This window comes from Sphaerulina musiva (genome assembly GCF_000320565.1).
Source record: "Sphaerulina musiva SO2202 unplaced genomic scaffold SEPMUscaffold_2, whole genome shotgun sequence".
NCBI classification, from domain to species: domain Eukaryota; kingdom Fungi; phylum Ascomycota; class Dothideomycetes; order Mycosphaerellales; family Mycosphaerellaceae; genus Sphaerulina; species Sphaerulina musiva.
The window spans coordinates 2,507,404-2,526,290 of NW_016017384.1; the positions used below are offsets into that span (position 1 = coordinate 2,507,404).

An 18,887-nucleotide genomic window follows, 5' to 3' on the forward strand; every position below is an offset into this window, starting at 1 on the left:
TACTAAGCGTAGTACTCGCGGCGAGGCCTCGTTACTACTACTACGATTCGGTAAATACTTCCGATATAGTATAAGTAAGATGAATTAGCGTATCGAGGTATAGTAGAATTAGTAGGCTAAGGCGCTAAATAGATAGCGCGCGTACTTCTATAGCTTAAATACTACGAACGAATTTGACCTAGAGTTATTAGGCGATCGTATTGCCTTCCTAGCGATCTATACTACGATTCTCCGTAAGATAGTAGTAGGATTCGTAAAGGTATAGAATCACTACAAGATTCGGAGGCAAAACAATCGGCTATATTCGATTCTAGGCATTCCTTACGTATTACGGCATTATCTAGAGCTCTATAGCGCTACGTAGTAAGGTATACGTATACCTAAGGAGGTTCTATAGACGCTCGAAGGGATACTAGAAGGGTTTAGTATATATACTCGCTCTACTCGTAGCCTGCTCGCTAACTTAATACTATAGACCTCGAGGCCTTTCTTCCCGCCGATACCTACGAATAGTATAAAGCGAGCCTCCTCCCCTATAGCTTCGCGCTACCTATTAGTAGTACGTCGTACAACGTAGCGACCGGCGACCGTACGTACCGTACGGCCTATATTACCCTATATAGCCTAGTAAATAACTATATTAGCTTAGAACAATAGCTAATACTCGGTATACTTCTAAAGCTATTAGTAGTAAGAGATTAGATACCTACGCGCTAGACGGCGGAAGCATTTAGAGATACTAGTAACGCGCTAATCGCGAACGAGGATTCAGGTACTATCGAGTTCTATAATAATCTATAGGCTATAGGGCTAGTATCTCCCCTACGAGTATAACTACGAGCTAAGCGAGCTAAGCCCTCTAGGGTATATATTACGGTACGTACTATTATTTGAATTCTTTTCTATATATATATATATACACTCTCTCTCTCTACCGACCTATTTACTATAGCCGACAACCTACCTAGCCTCTAGGCTAAATACTGTCTAGTCGTACCGTCGATTAGATATAGCGTTATATTCTATAAGTTCAATTTCTGCTCTTAGTACTATTAGCTTAATCTAAACCCTCTACGTACTAAATTCGTACGCGAACTATTACGCGTACTAGAAAGTAGCCGTCCGGTTACTAGATAGCCGCCGCCGCCGCCGCCGCTATAGCCGTAGCCGTTGCAATCGTAGTAGCTAGTGCCCGCGTACTAAGTAAAGGTTAGTCGCCTTGAAACGATCTATATAGCGAGTACTTAGCAACGGTTAATAGGGTTTCTAGATATTCGCGAGGATTCTGTAGTACGCGAATACCGTACGTAACGAGGCTAATATCGCGTTTAGGGCTAAGGCCGCTATAGCCGTCGTACCGTACGCCGGTACGCTACCGCCGACTATATATTAGTAGTATACGCCGGCCCTACCGTCGTCGCGGTTAAATCCGCTACCTCCGGCTATCTCGTTTAGTATTAGCGTTACGGTATATATATAGCGAGTTACTATACGAGCTCTAAAGAATAACGACAAGTAGAAGTACTACGATCCGGTTGCCTATACCGACCTCTATAACTATTAGACGGATCGCGATCGAGTAGCTAATAGCGCTAAGAAGCTATTAATAGAATTTATACTCGCGCGATTCGAGCTAACTAAGTTACCTATATAGCCTATTACGGCTATTAAAGACTTCTACAACGTATTCTTTGTACGATTATTCTATCTAGAGACTAATAAGCCGAACTATATATTATCTGCGAGTATCGTAAGTACCGACGTCCTCGAGTCTATAGAGGTATTTAAAATACCGCTACCTAGCAGATCTACTATATATACCTACGAAGCTATTATCGTCGTTTAGCAGTACAAACAACTAAGGCAAAAGCGTAAGAATAGGGAGGGTACTATAGTATTACGCGCGACACTATTACGCGCGATACTAGTAGCGAGCGTAGCGAGTAGCCGTATAACGCCCGTAGTATTAGAAGTCCTCGAGAGTATCGAATAGCTCTACGCCGATAAGTACGACGACGACGGCGAGGATAACAACGAGCTTAGCGAGGCCGACGACGACGACGACAGCGTACTAATTATTAAGAAAGAGAAGGTATTATAGACAGAGAGCGTAACTAACGCCCGTAAGCTACCTAAGTTTGTCGAAATCGACGGTAATACCGATATAGACAACGCTTATATTAAGAAAGAGAAGGTATTATAGATAGAGAGCGTAACTAACGCCCGTAAGCTACTTAAGTTCGTCGACTTAGAAGCGACGCTAGTAGCGAGCGCGACGAGTAGTACTACCGGTACGGCGATACTAGTAGCGAGCGCGACGAGTAGTACTACCGCTACGCCTACGGCTAAGCGATATAAGCTAGTAGTTCTAATCGGAGAGAGGGTAATAACTAGAGCGCTAAGCAAGAAATGAATCGCCGCGCTCGCTATTAGTATCGATAGATATAAGCCCGTAGGGCCTCCGGGGCCTAACGCTACGGCGGTTACTATTACTACCGCCGGCGCCGCCCGGTATTACTTATATAGAGCGTAGATACGAGTAGAAAAGACTAATTTTTATAGCTATCTACTACTATCGACTTATATCTACGACGGTATACCTATATTGTAGAGTTTGCGTAGGGTCGGCGGACGATCCGATTAGTCGGGTATACCCGGCGCTAGCTTATATTCGCTAACTCGCTATAGAAACGCTATAGATTGCGCGTAGCCTACCTAACTCGCTATACTTGCTACGGTATATCGCTGCTATATATATAAATAGGTAGGTAGGTATATATATACCTATCTACTAATTATTCGTACGCGGAATCGTAGTCGATTCTAGTATCGATACTCTACCCTACGGCTATACCGCTATAGCTATATTATAGACTATATACCGGAGCTCGTCGACGTATAGTATAAGCTACTCTACCTAATCCTCTAATTTGCCTATCCTATTTTGAATAGTCCCTACTATAGCCTATAGGCTATCGACCGTAGCCTATAGCGCTTTAATAGTAGCCTCTAGCTAGGCGATTCGCTACGAATCGCTAGGGGAATCGTTAACGGGTATTCCGGCCTAATAGCCTAACTTAGTATATCGCTTATAGTAGGTATAGATAATACTATTCTTTGCGTCTACCTTATACGGCGCGTCGCGCGGACCGTAAGTATACTAGTAATACGGATTTAGCGTATTAATACCCTCTATAGTCTCTATAATTCGGCTAGCTTAGTTGAACTTCTATAGGTTATTTTTCGCGACCTTCTTCTTCGTCGCGTCGTTGCCTACGGCCTCGTCTAACTAGTCCTACTATCTTTCGACTAAGCAGAACTAGAAGTTACTAGAGTCTATAGTAGTAGGCCGGTACGGGTATAGATCGGGGGTATATACGGCCCTATATATAGCGAGTTAGCAGAGATTCTAGTAGAGATTTAGTAGCGAGTAAGGCTAGCCTACCTAGTATCGTCCTCCTTATCCTCCTTATCCTCCTCCTTATCCTCCGAGGTATCCTCGGTATCGGTATCCTTGTCTATAGCGTCGCTATTATTTATCGCAGATATATTTCTACTAAGCGCTACTAAAGCAGTAGATACGAGGAATCTACGGTATATTAGTAACGTACGAGTTTACGCGCTGTATAATAACGTACTAAGGTTCGAATAATATAGTTATCTACGTCTACGGCAGTAGAGGAGAGAGAGTAGATATATTATAGTAGTAGATTCTTTCTTCGAGTTGCTATAGCGACGGCTTTGTTATATAGGTAACTTATTATTAAGACGACGGATCCGGCGACAAAGAGAGAGGTAAGGTAGCGATAGATACGGCGGTAACGGCGAGGTAGGCAGCGAGCGTGTAGCGAGTGTATATAGTGGTGTATAGTAGGTAGAAGGGTGGAAGTAGTAGGAAGATGAAGCCAAAGAAAGCCGGGGGTAACGTATAGCGGCTGGCCACTTTGGGCTTCCGTCTACATGTAGCACAGACGTCTGGAGCTCGAGCCAAGTCGGAGCTCGACTCGCCCGCGTCATCGTCGAGGCGTCGTGTACAACATGTTCATCTCCCATCTTCATCTTCCCATCGTGCATGTACATTGTTCTCATATTCAGTAGCCATCATCATGATCATCATGATCACCATCATCACTATTACCGCCGGGCTCTGTGGGAAACTTTGCACGCATCTCCTGGGCCGAGAGACGATGATAGCAGGAGTACCATGAATGTCGAAGCTGGAGCCGATCATCCCCGAAACAGCGTCTACAGGTACCATTCATAAAGCTGCAAATCATGCTCCATGCCAAGCGAATATTGAAGTCGCCTCCAATACATGTATGCGACACCTCAGCTACCATCAAGAAGAAGCCCAGGGTGGAACGAGAGCATCAGCGTAAGGCTACAATCAAACTGAAGACGGAGCTCATTGAGCTGGATTGATTCCTTGGGGTGCATTTGTCTGCTTCCATGGACGGGTTGAAGAACTCTCCATCAAATCAGATATCTAGGTAGTTCACAACCTAGTCGCTAGTATTGCTGTGGCTGCTGGTACTGTTCACATCACACAAAGCTCCCTTGCATCATCAATACTCCATCAACCTCAACTTCTTGCCCACTCCCCTTCTCTGCGCCGCCTTCTCGCTGGGGCGCTCACCAGCTTGGGCGTCCTTCGCCTTGAGCGCTTGGAGAAGCATACCGGCATCGAAGAAGCCATCTGCATTATCACATCAGTTACGCAGCCAATTAAATCCGAGTGGTAGCACTTACATCCACCCAAGTCGTCATCATCACTGACAAGTGCGCTGTCGATCTCTGGCGTCTTGGTGTTACCATCAACCATACGTCCTCTACTCTTCAGCCTCTGGCCCGCCTTGGGCCGAAGGTTCTCAGCCTCTCGTGCCCTACTCGCATTCTTATCGGTCGTCGTGCCTCTGCGATGGGTCTGTCGTAGCAACTTGCGAATCTCAAGGAAGTAGCTCTCCAGGGCGGCAATGTATCGCCGAGTCTGACGATGCTTGCTGCTCGCGCACACTGAGATGGAGTTATCCTTGATGATGTAGCCAATACCGAAACCATCGCCGGAAGTCGGCCCGAAACCAAAATGGCGGAGGGAAGGATTGCCGCAGTTCGATGTCGACAGAATCGTGTTGTTGATCTTATCCCAGCCCGGATCGGCGAAAATGGCTGGCATGGTGGGCTGCTCACGCGGTTGAGAAGGAGATGTACTATAGTCATGGCTTGAACGACTGCTTCGCTTGGGTGATGCCGCAATACTGGGCTCGCCTCGATCGGAAGTGGGAGAGCTGTAGCCATTCATACTGGCCCCTTCGTCATCAGATAGGACGTCCATATCGCCATCGACTTGTCGTTGCCACAAGCACATGAGAGCATAGAGATGCCGATCGAAGCCTTGAGCTTTCGCACAGTCCTTTGTGGCAGCCGAGTGCTTTTCGCAAGCTTTCTTTAATGCTTCCACTTTTTTGATGGGGGGATTCTCAGCCCAGAATGTGCGCATGAAGTCCACGCTCTCTTGGGTGACAGATCTGATGGCTTCTGTTCGGCCATGGAAGTATGCTTTCGTCATCGCTGGCTCATATACACTTTCGATCCGGCCATACATGCCGTAGTATGCTGCTTGGAACGCCATCTGTACAAAGGCATCGGGAGAGAAGCCCATTGAAGTGATGAAATTCTTACCGTACTGTTCGAATTCTAATGTCTGAAACTCATTTTGATTGATCAAGTCGGCCAGACGGGTCTCTGCAAAGCGGAGAGCAATACTGATTTCGGGCACCATATCCCATTCGAGCTTGTGGGGTGTGGTGTTGACATCGCCAAAACTCTGGGGATCCCGTTTTGCAGGGTCTGGTGAGCTCGACGCCCATAGGGAAGGTGCTTGACCGTTGATGGTGCGTGCGAATCGCAGGATCGTGTCGGTATACACATCTGACGCGAAGCGGAGCACAGTATGACCATCGACACCAGTATGCTCGAAGTTGATCCCAGCGCTTCCATTCTTGCAGACAATGATTTGCAACTTGTCGTACCATCTGTTTGTGCAGGTCCCGACCTGCACACCTCGCTCGACTTGATTTGTGCCGCACAACATGTTCATGCATAAGTCAGCGCTGTTGTTGGGCTCAGTGTAATCCAGACACAGGATGAACAGTGCCGAATCGACAATATTGAGACAATCGGCATTGTTGGAACCCTCGTCTTTGCTGATGAGCTCTCGCATGCTTGACCAGATCTTGCGGTTTTCAGTGCTCAGCACCCCCACTGCGCCCTTTGCCGACTCGCTGATTGGCGTTTGCTCCGCGTCATCGTGAATGACCTGCAAATTTATGCTCACGTCTTTCTCCGTCATGATGAGGTCGTGGTTGTCGTCCAACACATCGAACCAGTAGAACTGTCCTCGACAGAGCACGACAATGTGCTTGGCATGTGGGTCCTGGCCGATCTGGCATCCATTCTCAGTAGGAATACGAGCGGTACCAAAGAGACGCGAGTATTGGTACATGTCCAGCGGCTGGCCCCGCACAGTGTCCGGTGGCAACTCCTCTTTACGAACTGCACGCACAAATGAGAGCGAGGAGACCACTAGCGAGGCTGCACGAGTGACCTGATTGTTCCTGGCAGGAGTCGGGTCGTCTTCTAGCAAGAAGAATGGATTCAGGTTAAGCACTACAGGGTTATCGTAGTTGAGGTAGCTGTCGTACCAAAACTGTTCAATGTAGTTGCTCTTATCTTTGGCGTAATCCTTGAGCTTCTCCTGAAGCTGTGGGCCATCAGAGCGGAGGAACTCCTGGATCGCGGCTTCGGTGTTGTGGTGCTCACGTGCAGTCTGCAGAGGGTCCAGAGAGGCGACGTACTTCTTGCATGTTGATTCGAGATCCGGGATAGGAAGCTTTGGTAACTTGTCTTGGGCCGCGAACGTGATGCCTGGCTTCGACTGCGGGTTCTTGTCGTTGGCCAAAGGAGCTTGCTCTTCCTTGGAGTAGGCCTGCGTTGCATCTTTGGCGTTTTCGTGTGATCGCTCCGCCATTGTTGCAGAATCTCTTCTTTTACTTTCGCTGATTCGTTCGTCTATGGACGGATAGGTGGGAGCTGGAGGCATTATGAGTGTAAGCGTTGAGCGGTTCAGAAACAAAGTGAAGAGACAAGCGTAGCTATGGACAGGCCACGCAAGGAGGTTCGAAAGAAGTAGTGACAGTCCTGATGGTAGTAGCCCGGCATCGAAGACAGCTTAGCACGATACCGTTGTGTTCAGCAACGATGTCGCAGAGGTGGCAAGATGTCGGGCGGTAGAGCGAAGACAGAGGTGTAGGTGTAGTAGATATCATCGCACATGGATTGCATGGCCGTACAGCCGAGAGCTCGGTAGTTCACCCAAAGTGACGGCACGCGCTACTTTACTGACCTCCTTGAGTGGCGGCTTCCCCGGGGCCAGGGTGAGGAGGGTGGAGAAAGCGCCCGTGGGGCACTGGGGCAGTCCGCTGGGGCGGAGAGCGGTGCCTGGAGCGGGAGCGGACTGAAGGAGATCGAAATCGTCGGGAGCTCGCGCTAGAGCTAGCGTGCAGGAGGCAGTTCAGTAAGCAATTTGGCGAGCAGCGGGCGTGTTAGTTGCGACTGTTGCGGGCAGCCGATGGGGACATGGGTTGCTGGGAGGAAGCACAAAGTAGTAGGTAGTAAAAAGTAGTAAGTGAGGTAGTGCTTGACCAACAGAACAACACCCTGAGGAGACGTCCCGAAGAGGAACAACAGAAGTGCATGTGAGTGCGCTTATATCCTCACCTCGCCGCACCGCACATGCGCTCCCGAAGGTACCTCCTAGTAGACGGTGGCTCGTCGTTGTATGGCCCATTGCTCCAGCCCAGTCATCACATCACATACCCGAGTCCCAAGGCAAAAAATGACGTTGGTGCGTGGTGAGGAAGATTTCAGGCTTAAGCGTGTGAGCGGACGAACGGGCGGCTCCCAAATGGGAAATTCGAGCGCCAAGCCAGATGGGAGAAATGGAACCTGGTGGTGGTGGGGTGGGAACAGGACGAGACGGGACGGAACGGGAACGGGAACGGAATGGATGCCTGAACACCACCACGCGCACACCTGAACACTTTACCCGGTACCCTTGTTGCACTCATAGCACGTCCAGTCGTGCGGCGGCCATGTGGAAACGCAAATGTCCAACCTGCTGACGGTGTTGCCCGCCTTTGACGTCGCCCCCTACGCGCACATCCTCCCGTCGCTGGAACGCGCTCTGATCTCGACCGCGGACCTCATCGCCCTTGACGCCTTCGATGTCGCGAAGCGCGCCCAGGTCCCTCCTGGCGAGGTCAAAAAGCTAGCCGAGGCCGCTCTACACGCCCTGCACGCCGACACGTCTTCCGACATCGATGGAGCAGGTGGCGGGTCGTGGAATGGCTTCGAAACCGGCCAGGACCTTCTCGACCGGTGGACGACCATCAGTACTCTCGATGACCGTCTGGATGTGTCACTCGGCGGAGGCATCGCCCGAGGTCACTTGACGGAGATCGTAGGCGAGAGGTGAGAGGCTGCTCGTTCATGTAAGTCCCACGACTGTTTCTGACTCTCCCGCCAGCGCTGCTGGGAAAACACAATTTCTCCTGACTCTCCTGCTTGCCGGCCAGCTCCGGTGTGAGCACAATGATGAGCGAGCTCACGGGACTTCAGTATTGTACATCTCAACAGAAGCGCCCCTACAGACCACACGTTTGTCGCAGATTCTCAGGACACATCCCAAGCTGGCTGCTTTGGACGATAAAAGTCGCCCTTCTCTGAGCAAGGTGCACAGCACACACATCCACGATCTCGAAGCGCAAGACCACATCATTCGATACCAAGTTCCCGTGGCTATCAAGAAGCACGACGTTGGTCTACTCGTGATCGACTCAATCGCGGCTAATTACCGTGCTGAATTCGACAGAGGTGGCCAGGGCAAGCGTAGCTCCGACTCCATGGCCAAGCGCAGCGCACAGCTGATACAGACCGGTTCTCATCTGCGAAAGCTTGCTCGAGCCCACAACATCGCAGTCGTGGTGGCAAACCAAGTTGCTGATCGTTTCATTCCCGAGCCAATGCTTCATGCTCGAACTCAGTCGACGCAGAACTCACGACCCAGCACGCCGTCTCGAGTTACGAATTCACATATCGAATTGAGCGCGGCTCAAGCGTCATCCACAGGTCTGCTGTCTACCGATGACCCCCTCAGCCTCGATCATCAGCAGCGCTTCTTCACAGGCTGGGGCGATGGGCAACCTGTCACGAACATGAAGACTCCGAGTCTGGGCCTGACATGGACTAATCAGCTCTCAGCACGCATTGCTCTCCTCAAACAGCCGATTTACGAAGAGAAAATGTATGCTCCCGGTGATGAGCGGAACGTAATTGGGTGGCACAGATCATGCAAGGCTGTTTTCAGTCCGTGGTGTCCGGAGGGTAACACCCCTTTTGAGATATGGGAAGGAGGCATCCGCAGTGTCAGTATGTCGGATGAAGCTCACGAGGAATGACCATTAAACTTCAAAGTCGAGATCTTGCAAGCGAGCGAACATGTTCTTATCACACTATTAAAATTCAACCTCATTATCACAGCGCACATTCAGCTGCATTCGTTCTCTAATCCGTGAAAGCAAGGAGTCTTCAGCGTACGTGACATCTTTTAATCGAGTTAACCAGACGTGATCCTCTGCCAATGCCGCTTGGAAGTCCGAGCAGACGGGCCACTGCCAGTAAACACGTCCATATGCGACCAGACTCCACGGCATTTGCCGCGAACTCGGCCCGGTACCTGACATTCTTGGCCATGGGTGGACCGATCGGTATACAAGGTACACGTGAACAGGTATTCTTGATAACGTCTCCCTTCACCCGTCAGCCTCTGAATTATCAAGGAAACGCGAACAATTGCACTCACAATCACCATGATCTCGTTTCTAAGAGCTCCACACCCGCCAAAGACGACACAGGCCCACCAAGAAATCACCACCTACGAAAATGGCACTTCTTCAGTCCAGTACCATCCGAGAGGCTCGAAGTACATGATGACACATACGCTTCCACCGAGCGACCCCAAAGAAGGTCCTTCCATTGTGCAGCCGCCATTTCATTATCACATCTATCAAACGGAGACTTTCAACGTAGTGGAAGGCGAAGCACATCTATTCTTCGGGCTCGATCCCCTCCCTTCTGCCGTGTTGAGCGCAAAAGGACCATCGGCGATGGCAGTGTTGGGACCCATGCGGTACCATCGATTTGAGAATGCCAGCAAGACGGAGCCCCTCAAGATTAACATCCAGCTCGATCCCGAAGACTACGAGAACGAAAGTCGCTTTTTCCGAAACTTCTTTGGATACCTCAGTGACTGCAAGCAAGCAGGACAGTCTCCGTCGATTTTTCAGCTTTTTGTCTTTTTGTGGAGCGCAGACACGCCGCTCGCGATTCCGATGCCGTTTGGGCTGGAATCTCTGGGCGTATACCTCTCGTGGCTGCTGATGATTGTGGTGGCATACATTGGGTACTATGGATTGGGGTACAAGACCAGCTATCCCGAGTACTATGACGAGAAGAAGAGCAGATGAGCAGACAGAAGGGAGCAGACAGAAGGGTCCGTCTTGTTGGCGGCGCTGTATATCTAATTCTGTCGTGCTATTTTTGGGCTCTCGCCAAGCAGAATCATCATTGGCCGGCAACCGAGTTGTGGTGAAACCATCGCCGACTCCTCATCCTTCGACTGACATGAACCACCGCTTCTCACGGCATTTTCTGTATTGACTTCCTCTCTCCCTCTCTGTATCTCTGTCTCAGTATATTACTACCCCTTTTCATTTCCCAATAACTGCCCATCCGTGATGCCAGACTTCTCCTCTCAGGAATACTGGAACGCCCGGTTCTCCAAGGACCCGCACACCTTCGACTGGCTGGTTCCAGCAAAAGTTTTGCATGATATCGCAGCCGAAGTCATCGACAAGACTTCTCTGGAGGAACCCCGAATCCTCCACATCGGATGTGGTACTGCCGAATCGCATACCCTCCGATCGCTCGTCCAGAATCCGAAACATGTCTTGAACGTAGATTACTCCGAGGCAGCAGTGCAAGCTGCGTCGAAACGAGAACAGGAACTGCTCGCGAGTGCACACATTGAGAGTCTGTTAGCGCCTCCCGACAGTTCCTCGGCCAAGCATGACAGCGTGCAAGACCCCGAACCGGAGCCTCCGATGCGTTGGTCCTGCAAGAATTTACTCTCTCTCCATTCCGCTCTCTCGATGTTACATGCGCAGCAAGCCGAGGGGAAGCTCTTCGATCTTGTACTGGACAAAAGCACGAGCGACTCCATCTCTTGCGGACAAGATGTCTCACTCAGCCTACCTTATCCTCTGAGCATCAATGGCTGGGCTCGCAGAGTATTGGGCACAGGGACCGGCCAATTACGAGAAGTCCACCCTCTCCACGTTCTCGCCGTACATCTCGCAGCCCTCACCAAACCCGGAACAGGTCGCTGGATCGTCATCTCGTATTCCGAAGAGAGATTTCCCTTTTTGCCACCCTTTCCGACCACGTTGGCGAATGGCATGCTGTCGGATGATGTGATTCAAGCGGGTTTCACGCATCCGCATCAGCTCTGGAGGTTAGAGGCCAAGGAGCAAATTAATCTGGAAGAGAACAATGAGACATTGGCCGAGAGGAAGAAGAGGCTGTCTGCAGGATATGTTCATCGACCTCGTGTGTGTCACTGGCTTTACATTATGAGGAGAACGGACGCATTTGTGATTGATTGAATGAATGAATGAATGAAAGATTTTGAACTGCCATCGATTTTTCCCTACCTGGGAGTCAGTTCTGTTGAACTTGTATCTATATGCAAATATCTGGAGTTCCAATCTGGACGGGTGGGTGGCCGAGACCCTATCTCGAGGACAAAAGTTGAAATGAGAATGACGATGGATGGATGGGGTTCTTGAGCACATATAAGCTGAAGTCGCAATGACAGCTGCGGAGTGCAGTCGCGCGCGTCTTGCCATCTGGATATGTCTGGGGCGACGACGACTACAACTGTGCCCTGGCAGATCCCTATCCTCATGGACAGCCACCACCGGGTTATTTCGATATCAGCTCTCAGGCCTGGTCAACTTTTGCCGAAAAGTCCCCAATCGGAGCAAGAGTACGGCTGTGATGTTAGCCCCGTTCAAGCTCGGGCACTACTTGGCAGACAGATGTTGTTATGAAAACCTTACCACTCGGCGTGAGGCACGTCAGCAGATGCAGTGGACATTTCGTTCCAGTATAGCGATGAAGCAAATGGGAGAAAAAAAGAAAAGTCAGAGACCTTTTAATACTCAATATCATAGTAGTGATTCCAAATCACAATCCGAACGATATCAAGTGTACGAAAACCCTCAATTTCAGAGCAGCAGCGTTGCTACAGTACCAGGTCATGTAGTCCTCAAAATACCACTATATGACCAATTCTTCTTCTCCTTCTTCTGCTAAACCCCCGCCCCCTCCCCCTCTTCCTCTACTTCTCCATCTACTTCCCCGCCATCTTCACCGCCTTCTCCTCCAAAACCTTCTTCACAGCCGGCCTCTCCACAAGTCTCCGATGCCACTCCCAACACACGGGAAACTCCCTCTTCCAGCCCTCCTCCACAAACTCCTCGCCCATCAAAAACCCCAACATAGAATTCCACGGCACAAACATCAAATCCGCATACGAGACTTGCTTCCCCACCAAATACGGCTGATTCGTTTTTTTCAAATGCGCATCAATAACTCCCAAGATGCGTCGGATTTCGTTGCTGTAGCGTTCAATGGCTGATGTCATGTGGAGGTCGGAGTGGAAATGTGTGAACCAGGCTTTTTGCCCGAAATAGGGGCCTTGGCCGGACATTTGGAAGTCGCGCCAGGAGATTTGGAGATATTTTGTTGTGGGGGGTGACGTGGGGCGGAGGGTGTGGTTGGGGTCGTAGGTGTCGAGGAGGTAGTCGATGATGGCTCCGGACTAGTGGGTTTATTGTTAGGTTTGGTTGGGAGGTGTGAGAGAGGGAGTTATTGTAAGATGAAAGCACGCTCATGGATTGAGGACTTTTCTTTCTTTTCATTCGCAAGAAAGGCAAGTAAAAACACCAAAGAAGTGCCAGATTCTTTTCTGACGTGACTTACCTCGAACAATGTAATACTCGTATTAGGATCCTCGAGCGCGGGAAGTCTGCCATTAGGGTTGGCAGAGATAAAAGGTTCTTGCTTCAGGACGCTGAAATCGAGGAATTCCTGATGATATGGAACGCCGAGTTCTTCGAGAATGATGGCGACTTTCCAAGGGTTGGGGCCCTTTTTTTGTTTTCAATCACATCAGTCTCCACGTTTGCCTGACCGGGGACAATGAAGTTGTGGTTTATTCATACCTGGACGTGGCCGTATAACTTCAATGGCTTCGTCATTTTTTGAGGAGGGGTGGTGGTGGTATGGTTGAATGACTTGGATAGGTATGGAAGGATATTCCGAGATGGACTTTTTTGCAATCGGCTACCTCCACGAGGAGCTATCGTTGCTACTATGTATGTCACCACGGATGATCTCCATCTGGAGAGTTCGACTATACATCATCAGCCCCATCCTAAAATTGTTGTGATTGCATGGCAGACAGGTCTTGGCCCGATTGAGTCGTAGTGTTTCTCAGGTACCAATGTCTCTGGTCTAATCATATCAAAGAAGTTGCACGTAGAGTACCTCCTACCGCTAACTGGCAAAACGTTCAAAGCTAGCGGGGTAGATGGATAGATCATTACCAGGCCATTGGGTGCGGTTCCGAGGTTGTGGACATGTGAGGTGAGGTGTATTGATCTCTGGGACTGTCGCAAACGGTACATGTAGGCTGTAGCTGGCCAAGTCAACGGCCAACAGCTACATGTATATCGTTGATCGATGGAGGAATATGTTCCTTGCTGCTGCCATGCAGGACTGAGCTTCTTCACGTATGTCTGCTCAGTCTACGCACCATCGATCACATCTATCCTGGCATCAAGATTCTGTATCATCGATGGTAGGGTCTGATCCCACATCTTGGGCTTCATGTGACTTCTATTGCGCAGTCGCCGCCCACGCTGCCTTCAAGTTAATGAAGCCCGGCACAAATCCGCTCAAGCCCATCATCGTCTCGTCAATAGGACTGCTCTCCGCAGACCCATCGTACATTCCCCAGTGTATCGCGTTCGGGAACCAGCCCATGTTCGCATACAGTTGTGTCCACCATTTCGCTTCCAACTCGGCGCTCTGCACATTCACCTTCTTGTTGTCTTCATCATCTACCTGCTCTGCTCCAAATTCCTCATTATATCGCAACTGTCGCACGCGCGCCAGTCTCGCAAACTCCAACACCACATCCGCCAGCCAGAATTGGCTGCTCACCGTCCACCACCTCGCTTCCCGCGATGTGCATCTCTCGGACCTCAACACCCCCTTCTTCACCAGATACGCTCCATTCTCATACGCCTGAAACCCTATACACGAGAAAATCCGCGCCCAGGAAATCACCTTCAGTGCAGGATCTCGACTGGGCTTCTGCCACGTCTGCTTCGCCCACACATAGATATCAATTAAGCCTCGCAGCCTCCAAAACGTGCGCACATCATCGATTGCCGACCCGAGACTCTTCACGGCGACACACGTCTCTGTGAGGCGCAGATGGGGCGGCTCGATGGTCGCGACCAGCGTTTCACCGGGAAGCATCGTTTTGGAAGCATTTTGCGCGATGCGTTCGGCGAGGACGGTGTATTTTCGCGCCAGCAGTCGCGTCAGTTGGGCATGGACAAAGGCGAGCGTGTAGTATGCGGTGCAGAGGAGGGAGTCGCGGCCGGAGGTGGTGGATAAGAGGCGCGAGAGGTGGGTTAGGAAGGAATCGCTGCGGAGAGAGGTATAGACGAGGAGATGCTTGAGCTTTTGGACGGATGACATGGTGGTGGTGGTGAATGAAGGTGTGTGTGACGAAGGTGGCAGAGAGAGTTGGTACCTCGTACTGTCTACAGAAGCTTGTGGAGGGTAGAATGATGATGCGAATTGGAAAGGGTGTTGTCCTTGCCCAGGCCTGGTCTACACCAACAGGAAGAACTACTTCACCTGACACTGGCTGACAGCTCATATCTTGTGAAAGTGGATCCCTCCCCGAAATTCCAACAACCTCGGCAGGGTCAGCGACCAATCGTGATTGATGTGCAGTTCCATCCCTGGCAGCCTGGCTCGTCTCGTTCTGCCTCCTGCTCTCCTCTAATAATGATGATGAAACTGCAGACGACGAGATAGTCTGATCATGTCGATCGATATCTGTAGGTAGCATCTTGACAAGCATAGGTAAGAACAATAGCGTACCACAGCATGATTTTACCAGAGCTCCAATGCTACCTCGTAGTGCTGTACAGCAGATCCTGTTATGCACGGCCCACTGAGTCACATCGAGAGACCTGAGCTTGTGGATAGGAGAGACCTGAGCTTGCTGGTGGATAGGAGAAAGGAGAGAGGAGAGAGCAGGAGAGAAAGGAGAGAGCAGGAGTGAAAGGAGAGAACAGGAGAGAAAGGAGAGAGAGATGAGAGATTCTATTATCATCTGTGCTGCAGCCAGCAAGCCAGCCCCTCATGCAGCTGAAACGCAAGGTCGTCGTACTGTAATCTGTATCATTACGTCTTTCTCACTTCTACATGTACCTACCTGTACTACAGAACTACTGTATTCCGCCAAGTGCAATCAACAACAACAACAACGACAACGACAACGACATCGACATCGACAACAACATCAACAACGACAACGACATCGCACCTCACTCACATCAAAGCAACCATGGACAAACTCTCGGCAGAAGAGAAGCAGCACTATCGAGATGCCTTTTCCGTCTTTGTACGCATCTCCTTCTCCTTCTCCTTCTTCTTCTTCTTCTTCTCCTTCCACGTGAGCCCGCTAACACATTTTTGGTGGCGGTGTCTTTCCAGGACAAAAATGGCGATGGTATGCGATGACCACCTACCCGACCCTCCAATCCTCTTCTTCTTGCACACACACACACACAAGACTGACTGACTGACGGTGCCTTCAATAACGAAAAAACAGGCGAAATCTCTGCCGCCGAGCTCGGCGATGTCATGCGCTCTCTGGGTTTGAAACCCACCGATGGAGAGCTCCAAGACATGTTACACGAAGTCGACTCGGATAACTCGGGAACAATTGATATCAACGGTATGTTTTTTCTACAACCCCTCATATGTGGTTGGACTTGGAGTATTCTTGTCACAAATTCAAGAAATTTACATCTTCACTCACTCAATCAAATAATGTTATTTTCTCGCAGAATTCCTGGCTCTCATGTCTCATGTGGGCTCTGCGCAAGACACGGAAGATGAATTGCGCAACGCGTTTCACGTCTTCGATAAGGATGGTTCGGGAACTATTTCCGCTTCGGAGATGCGTGAGGTGTTGAAGACGCTGGGAGAGGATCTTTCCGAGAAGGAGATTAATGAGATTATGAGTGCGGCTGATACGGATGGGGATAAGAGCATTGATTGTGAGTTGTTTTTTTTTTCTCTTTCTTTTCTTTACTCGACAGCTTCTGCGATTCTGAACATGCTATGGAATAAGTCATTTGGTGATGTTTCATGCAGCTGACAATTGGTTCATAGTCGAGGAGTTCAAGAAGATCATGCAGGATCCTAAGCTGTCATAATTGGGAGGGAGAAAAAAGTAGGCGGAGCTACTCTGTTTCTCTCTCAAGAAGATCGAAACTGGCGTTCTACTGGTATTGCATTCTCATTGCCTCCATTTCCCCATCACACACAGAGAGAGGGGGAAGGGAGAGAGAGAGAAAGAAAGACTTTCGGCAAGTCTTACAAGTCAAATCAGATATTCTAGATACCCAACCCATCTATCGACTGCAGACCAAAAAAACCAACCGCCACTCTGTATCCCTAAAACTGCAGCGTATCATCAAAATTTCCCCAATGATCCACCTAAACCACGATAGATAGGTAGATATCGGCGTATGACCATCATCATCATCGTCACCACCACCTGCTGCTGCTGCTGCCTCTCCCCTGCTATCCAATACCTCGGTAAATCTCGCATATCCCTTCAAAAAGTTGCTACGAGAAAAGGATACCCAACAAATAGCAATAGCAGATTCGGATGGGATTGCCAATCTAGTATCAAAGACCATGACCCTCACAGATCTGCTGAGCTGGTGGTCTACTCTGTCACCCTCATTCCCTTCCCCCCCCCCCTTTTTTTATTATTTTTTCGATGCACCTCTCACGCTAGAAGAAAAGAGGAGAACTCATCAGGAGAAGAAAAAGAGAAAGATGTAAAAAATAGAAAACAACCAAATCGGCAACAAGAAAATCTTGGATTCTTGTATAGGTACCTTAGGTACTTGAATGAAATTCTACATCTAAATCTCTACACTTCCCTCCCCGCCCCCTTTTCAACAACAACAAACAAACAAAAAAGGAGCGTCAACAACAAACATCTAGCTGAAGCTGTGTAAAATTTAATGCTGTTTTTTTACTCCCTCTCCCTCTCTGCCTCCTCCACCTTCATCAACAACATGTCGCCCGCGAGCTTACAACTACCGACCAACCTATCTATCTGTGTACCTTCGAAACCCCTCTCTCCCACCCACGAGAACTCTCCCTTCTGCCCAAAAGCATCCATCTCAAATGCTCAAACTCAAGCGCGAAATCCACGAGCATAGCTACGCTTCGTAGCACCGCTGGTGTTTGTCGAAGGAGAGCCCGCTCCCGCGTACAGAGCCGGACCGGGCATTTCGTAGGTGACGGGCGAAGTGTAAATGTTGGTGACAATTCCGGGGTCGGTGGAAGTGTATAGGGCGGTGCCGAGGGTGCCTTCGGGAGTGGCAGAGCCGGAGCTGGTGACGACGATGTTGAGACCTGTGAAATGGAAAAAAGGAAGGTTGGGGTTAGTTGGCTGTTTGTTGTTTTCTCTTTTGACGGGGAAAAAAACTTACATTGTGGGTAGGATTGAGCACCGTTCTCCTGGCCAGCAGAGTGCAAGGCAATAATCTCGTGGCGAATGATGTAGTTGCCCGGTGCGATATCGGATGGAATGGCCACCGTCGAGGTGAGGTTGTTGGCTATACACACACACATGTTGGTCAGGATCGTGATTTCTGCGCCGGGGGGAAGGGGAAAAAGGGGGAAAAAATCATCTGCACATACCCATCATGTCATCGCTGGCCCAGACGCCCGGAGCAGTGGTACCATCATTCAGACCATCGGCCTGAATTTTGACGAAGCTGAGATCGGCCTTTGCAACATCGGCGAACTCGCCAGCAACAGGTGCGAGGTAGGTGATGACAGGACCATGGTGGGATTCAGGCCAAGTGTTCCTGCAAAGTGGGAGAGGAGAGTCAGCAAAGTGTCTCGCAGAAGCGTTGTGGCAGATTGTTCCATTGGGTTCCCTCTTACCACTGGAAATCGATGCTGGAGCCAGCAGCAACTGGGATGCTGCTCAAGCCGGGAGTAGCATTCTTGTGGCTATTCAATCTGTTAGCACGCTGCCAGTTGCTCCACCGGGAGGGAGTCAGTGATTAGGTACCAGATGACATCGGGTCCCCCAAAAGATGCGGGCTCAACGAAACCATTGTCCTGGTTGTTGGCATACCAGCCAGCAGTCTCTGGCTTGGCAGCTTGGTAAATCCACGATGGTGAGGTGCCCGAGTACCATTGACCGCCAGAAACGACGCCAGACACGTAGCCGTGGGCCGAAACGAGGGCAGGAGCTGCTGCAGCGGTGAAAGCTGCAATCTGAGCGAAGGAAGGCATTGTTGGTCGAAGTGGTGAGATATTGATTTCTTGGATATGAGGGAGCAAATCAGCAAGCTGATGTA

At 49.9% G+C, this 18,887-nt stretch overlaps 7 protein-coding genes across 7 annotated transcripts; 3 read left to right on the plus strand and 4 right to left on the minus strand.

Moving 5' to 3' along the window:
- Positions 1 to 4,433: 4,433 nt before the first annotated feature.
- SEPMUDRAFT_154505 (acyltransferase ChoActase/COT/CPT) lies at positions 4,434 to 7,874 on the minus strand. Its single transcript, XM_016907565.1, has 3 exons — positions 7,403 to 7,874; positions 4,750 to 7,089; positions 4,434 to 4,696 (listed from the first exon to the last, which is right to left on the minus strand). Exons 2-3 carry the CDS (start codon positions 7,025 to 7,027, stop codon positions 4,566 to 4,568), a joined length of 2,409 nt encoding a protein of 802 aa, XP_016763885.1. The 5' UTR covers positions 7,028 to 7,089; positions 7,403 to 7,874; the 3' UTR covers positions 4,434 to 4,565.
- A 2,051-nt stretch (positions 7,875 to 9,925) lies between these two features.
- On the plus strand, positions 9,926 to 10,823 carry SEPMUDRAFT_147560 (uncharacterized protein; the record flags this gene model as incomplete). The annotated part of the gene is made up of 1 exon (XM_016904380.1): positions 9,926 to 10,823. A coding segment is annotated over one exon (658 nt), but the record flags the coding sequence as incomplete, so codon positions are not given.
- Positions 10,824 to 10,852: 29 nt separating this feature from the next.
- Positions 10,853 to 12,307, plus strand: SEPMUDRAFT_147561 (uncharacterized protein; the record flags this gene model as incomplete). The annotated part of the gene is made up of 1 exon (XM_016904381.1): positions 10,853 to 12,307. A coding segment is annotated over one exon (928 nt), but the record flags the coding sequence as incomplete, so codon positions are not given.
- Positions 12,308 to 12,319: 12 nt separating this feature from the next.
- Positions 12,320 to 14,900, minus strand: SEPMUDRAFT_80857 (glutathione S-transferase). Its single transcript, XM_016910259.1, has 3 exons — positions 13,404 to 14,900; positions 13,162 to 13,329; positions 12,320 to 13,000 (listed from the first exon to the last, which is right to left on the minus strand). The coding sequence occupies exons 1-3, from the start codon at positions 13,437 to 13,439 to the stop codon at positions 12,530 to 12,532; spliced, it is 675 nt and encodes a 224-aa protein (XP_016763888.1). The 5' UTR covers positions 13,440 to 14,900; the 3' UTR covers positions 12,320 to 12,529.
- On the minus strand, positions 12,320 to 14,952 carry SEPMUDRAFT_161881 (uncharacterized protein; the record flags this gene model as incomplete). Its single annotated transcript, XM_016907962.1, has 3 exons — positions 12,320 to 13,000; positions 13,162 to 13,329; positions 13,404 to 14,952. The coding sequence occupies one exon, from the start codon at positions 14,950 to 14,952 to the stop codon at positions 14,080 to 14,082; it is 873 nt and encodes a 290-aa protein (XP_016763889.1). The 3' UTR covers positions 12,320 to 13,000; positions 13,162 to 13,329; positions 13,404 to 14,079.
- Positions 14,953 to 15,738: 786 nt separating this feature from the next.
- On the plus strand, positions 15,739 to 16,922 carry SEPMUDRAFT_147563 (EF-hand). Its single transcript, XM_016904382.1, has 5 exons — positions 15,739 to 15,889; positions 15,982 to 15,997; positions 16,100 to 16,225; positions 16,338 to 16,550; positions 16,666 to 16,922. Exons 1-5 carry the CDS (start codon positions 15,833 to 15,835, stop codon positions 16,707 to 16,709), a joined length of 456 nt encoding a protein of 151 aa, XP_016763890.1. The 5' UTR covers positions 15,739 to 15,832; the 3' UTR covers positions 16,710 to 16,922.
- An 839-nt stretch (positions 16,923 to 17,761) lies between these two features.
- On the minus strand, positions 17,762 to 18,822 carry SEPMUDRAFT_21606 (glycoside hydrolase family 61 protein; the record flags this gene model as incomplete). Its single annotated transcript, XM_016908339.1, has 5 exons — positions 17,762 to 17,928; positions 18,006 to 18,131; positions 18,217 to 18,386; positions 18,466 to 18,534; positions 18,596 to 18,822. Coding segments are annotated over 5 exons (759 nt in total), but the record flags the coding sequence as incomplete, so codon positions are not given.
- Between the last annotated feature and the right edge of the window lie 65 nt (positions 18,823 to 18,887).